The sequence below is a fragment of the Chiloscyllium punctatum genome, chromosome 8, assembly GCF_047496795.1.
Source record: "Chiloscyllium punctatum isolate Juve2018m chromosome 8, sChiPun1.3, whole genome shotgun sequence".
Lineage (NCBI taxonomy): Eukaryota > Metazoa > Chordata > Chondrichthyes > Orectolobiformes > Hemiscylliidae > Chiloscyllium > Chiloscyllium punctatum.
In genome coordinates, this window is record NC_092746.1 from 96,269,433 (window position 1) to 96,273,994 (window position 4,562).

General features: G+C 63.5%; 1 protein-coding gene across 1 annotated transcript in view; it reads left to right on the top strand.

Moving 5' to 3' along the window:
* Positions 1-883: 883 nt before the first annotated feature.
* Positions 884-4,562, top strand: part of ccny (cyclin Y) — a 239,501-nt gene continuing 235,822 nt past the window's right edge. Inside the window, exon 1 of the mRNA XM_072576132.1 lies at positions 884-1,848. Coding sequence (XP_072432233.1) covers positions 1,698-1,848 — 151 coding nt within the window. The 5' untranslated portion in view covers positions 884-1,697. The remainder of the gene's footprint in view (positions 1,849-4,562) is intronic.

Below are 4,562 nucleotides of genomic sequence, written 5' to 3' on the forward strand. Positions count from 1 at the left end.
CCACTCATTGTTTCCTATCCCTATTTGGCCTGAAACTCATTCCTCTAAACGTATCAATAAGGTTGACGAAATTTCCACTCAGTCTCATACCTCCCATAGATAATGCAACTAAAATTTGACACGTGACTCAGAGCATTGTTTGTCCATGAAAAAAAATATTTACTTCATTGGATGGCCAAATCTTATTCAGGCTGATGAGAAAGGAAGTCACTGGAGCATATTGCTTGGATTGAGTCCCATTTTGGCAACATACGTGAAGGCACTGGACAAAGTACAGAAAAAATTCATGCGATTGGTTCCAGGGATGAGGTACAGAGTTAAAACAAATTGGCAAAAGGAGCAATGGGAAGATAAGGAAAACCTTCTTCATGTAGCGAATGGGACTTTGAATCCGATGCCAGATTGTGCGGTGGAGACAGGTTTAATCTGAGCAATTGAAGGCAGGGAATTGGCGCTGTTGCTATTCAGAGAGCCAGTGCAGATGTTATGGGCTGAATAGTCTCTTCCTGTTTTGCAATCATTCCAAGATCCAGAAGATCTCATACTCAGTCGTCCTTGGTGCTCAATTCGGAATTTAGGTGGCAGCCGGGGGTACTACAGGGAGTTGGTTTGAAAATGCAGCCTTGGTGGAAAGTGCACCTGTGAAGACAAGGTAAAACTGGAGGGAAGATTGTCTGCCTTAGACGCGGTGGCCAAACAGACACCAACACTCATTTATCCAGAGTTATCAAACAGAGAGTTGTTGGGAAGCGGGGGGAGAACGGGGGACGCAGTAACCTGAAATCTTCGGTTGATGCTTCCAGGGGAAGTGGGAGAAATTGAAAAGAGAAACACATTCAGCATTTGCATTGCGTGCAAAAAAAAACGTGGACTGGAATTCGTCGAATTAAAGCTGACGGGGCATTCCCCACCCACGCATGCACTGTCCTGAATTTTGCAGCCTTCTGTCCATCCAACTGAAATTGCTGCGGGGGCTGGTTTTTGCTGCAGCTACACGGTCGGCGGCTGTACAGTAATGTATCGCCTCGGCTGGTGACTGTGTATCACTTTGTATTCACCGGCAAATCGCTACCCTTGAACCGGAACTCCTCGAGCGGATTGGTTACACTGCACTGTTGTTACTGTGTATGTATGTATGTATGTGTGTGTGTCTCTGTGCTGGAGGGTAAGTCACCATTTCAGACTCGAACACACACACACACACACACACAGAGTAACAATGATGCGAGGCTCCACCTGAAGCTTGTGTGTTTTTGTTGCTACTGTCACCTTGTAGGGCGTTTAAACTGTGAAGGGCTCGATTCCTCAGTGTGAGCCTGGGAGGAGGAAGAAAACAATAATAATGGCTTAGGGTGAACACTGAAGGAGATGGAGAGGGGAATCAGCTGCTGAGCTTTGAGCAGAGCTCCCCTCCGGTCGGTCAGTCTCAGGAGAGACAGGGGGGAAAACTCGCCGGTTCGTTTCCATGGCTGTGCAGTGCTAGCTCCTGCCGGATGAGGGTGTATCTCTGATCGGACAGAGATTTTTCTTTGCCCTCTCCCTCCTTGTTTTAAATATCTAATAATATATTTCTTCTCTCGTGTGATCTGTGTGGAAATTCCTACTTCCTTTTGGCTCCACCTGAATCCGATCCTTCACTCAATTAAGGAAAAATATTTAAGCATCCGTCGAGAGAGAGAGACAAACAGAGTGAGAAAATGGGGAATACCACTTCATGTTGTGTCTCATCCAGCCCCAAACTGCGGAGGAACCACGCTCGGCTGGAGACATACCGCACCGACACCGACATCAGCCGGGAGGACACGGGCTGTAACCTGCAGCACATCAGCGACAGGGAGGCAGTGGACGGTATGTGCACCATTCTGTAAATATACCTTTTCCTCTTCCCCGCCTCCCTCCTCCCTACAACGCCCTCCCTCCTCCAGCCCCCTACCCCGTTCATCTCCTCCCTCCCCGCCTTCCCCACCCTCCCTTCACCTACTCACCCCACCAACCCCATCCTCTCTTTCCCCCCTCCCTCATCCCACCCTCCCTCATCCCACCCTCCCTCATCCCACCTTGATCTCTACCCGTATCCCTCCATCTCCCCCTCGATCTCTTATCCCCCTCACCATCCCTCCCTACTTCTCTCGTCCGACCTTCCCTCCATCTCCCACCCCCCACATCCACTCCCTCCACCTTCCAACCCCTCCCCCCCCCCACTCACCCTCTTTCCCCCCCAACTCACCCCCCTCTGCCCCCACTCACCCCCTCCCCTCCCACATCCCTCCTCCCCTCCCACTCACCCCCACCCTCTGCCCCCACTCACTTTCACCCCCCTCCCCTCCCACTTACCCCCTCCCCTTACCCCCTCATCCCATCCCCTCCCCCCCTCCCCCTTCATCCCCCCCTCCCCCTTCATCCCCCCCCTCCCCCCTTCACCCCCTTCCCCTATCCCCCTCCCTTCACCCCCTCCCCACTTCCACCCTTCACCCGCACCCCCCTCCCATTCATCCCCCCCCTCCCATTCATCCCCCCCTCCCATTCATCCCCCCCTCCCATTCATCCCCCCCCTCCGCTTCATCCCCCCCCTCCGCTTCATCCCCCCCCTCCGCTTCATCCCCCCCCTCCGCTTCATCCCCCCCCTCCGCTTCATCCCCCCCCTCCGCTTCACCCCCCCCTCCGCTTCACCCCCCCCCTCCGCTTCACCCCCCCTCCGCTTCACCCCCCTCCCCCTCACCACCGCCCCAACCCCCCCCACCCCTCTCCCTCCACCCTTCACCCCTCCCCCCCTCTCCCCACGCCTTCTCCTCCCCCTCTCCCCACCCCTTCTCCTCCCCCTCCTTCCCCCTTCACCCCCCCCACCCTTCACCCCCCCCACTCTCCGCCCTCCCCCTACTCCCCCCCCCCCCACCCCCCCTCCCCCTACACCCCCCTCCCCCTACACCCCCCTCCCCCTACACCCCCCTCCCCCTACACCCCCCTCCCCCTACACCCCCCTCCCCCTACACCCCCCTCCCCCTACACCCCCCTCCCCCTACACCCCCGTCCCCCCTCTCTCCCCCCCCGTCCCCCCTCTCTCCCTCCCCCCCCCGTCCCCCCTCTCTCTCTCCCCCCCCGTCCCCCCTCTCTCTCCCCCCCCCGTCCCCCCTCTCTCTCCCCCCCCGTCCCCCCTCTCTCTCCCCCCCCCCGTCCCCCCTCTCTCTCCCCCCCCCCGTCCCCCCTCTCTCTCCCCCCCCGTCCCCCCTCTCTCTCCCCCCCCGTCCCCCCTCTCTCTCCCCCCCCCGTCCCCCCTCTCTCTCCCCCCCCCGTCCCCCCTCTCTCTCCCCCCCCCGTCCCCCCTCTCTCTCCCCCCCCCGTCCCCCCTCTCTCCCTCCCCCCCCCCCGTCCCCCCTCTCTCTCCCTCCCCCCCCCCCGTCCCCCCTCTCTCTCCCTCCCCCCCCCCCGTCCCCCCTCTCTCTCCTCCCCCCCCCCGTCCCCCCTCTCTCTCCCTCCCCCCCCCCCGTCCCCCCTCTCTTCCCCCACCGTCCCCTCTCTCTCCCCCCCCCGTCCCCCCTCTCTTCCCCCCCCCGTCCCCCCTCTCTTCCCCCCCCCGTCCCCCTCTCTCTCCCCCCCCGTCCCCCCTCTCTCTCCCCCCCCGTCCCCCCTCTCTCCCTCGTCCCCCCTCTCTTCCCCCCCCCCGTCCCCCCTCTCTTCCCCCCCCCCGTCCCCCCTCTCTTCCCCCCCCCCGTCCCCCCTCTCTCCCTCCCCCCCCGTCCCCCCTCTCTCCCCCCCCGTCCCCCCTCTCTCCCCCCCCCGTCCCCCCTCTCTCCCCCCTCCCCCCTCCCCCCTCCCCCCCATTCACATTCCCCTCCCCCCTCCCCCGTTCCCCTCTTCTCCCCCCCCCCCCCGTCTTCTCCCCCCCCCCCGTCTTCTCCCCCCCCCCCGTCTTCTCCCCCCCCCCCCCCGTCTTCCTCCTCCCCCCCCGTCTTCCTCCTCCCCCCCCCCGTCTTCCTCCTCCCCCCCCCCCGTCTTCCTCCTCCCCCCCCCCCGTCTTCCTCCTCCCCCCCCCCCCGTCTTCCTCCTCCCCCCCCCCCCGTCTTCCTCCTCCCCCCCCCCCCGTCTTCCTCCTCCCCCCCCCCCCGTCTTCCTCCTCCCCCCCCCCCGTCTTCCTCCTCCCCCCCCCCGTCTTCCTCCTCCCCCCCCCCCGTCTTCCTCCTCCCCCCCCCCCGTCTTCCTCCTCCCCCCCCCCCCGTCTTCCTCCTCCCCCCCCCCCGTCTTCCTCCTCCCCCCCCCCGTCTTCCTCCTCCCCCCCCCCCGTCTTCCTCCTCCCCCCCCCCCCGTCTTCCTCCTCCCCCCCCCCCGTCTTCCTCCTCCCCCCCCCCCGTCTTCCTCCCCCCCCCGTCTTCCCCCCTCCCCCCCCCGTCTTCCCCCCCTCCCCCCCCCCGTCTTCCCCCCCCCCCCGTCTTCCCCCCCCCCCCGTCTTCCCCCCCCCCCCCGTCTTCCCCCCCCCCCGTCTTCCCCCCCCCCCGTCTTCCCCCCCCCCCGTCTTCCCCCCCCCCCGTCTTCCCCCCCCCCCCCGTCTTCCCCCCCCCCCGTCTTCC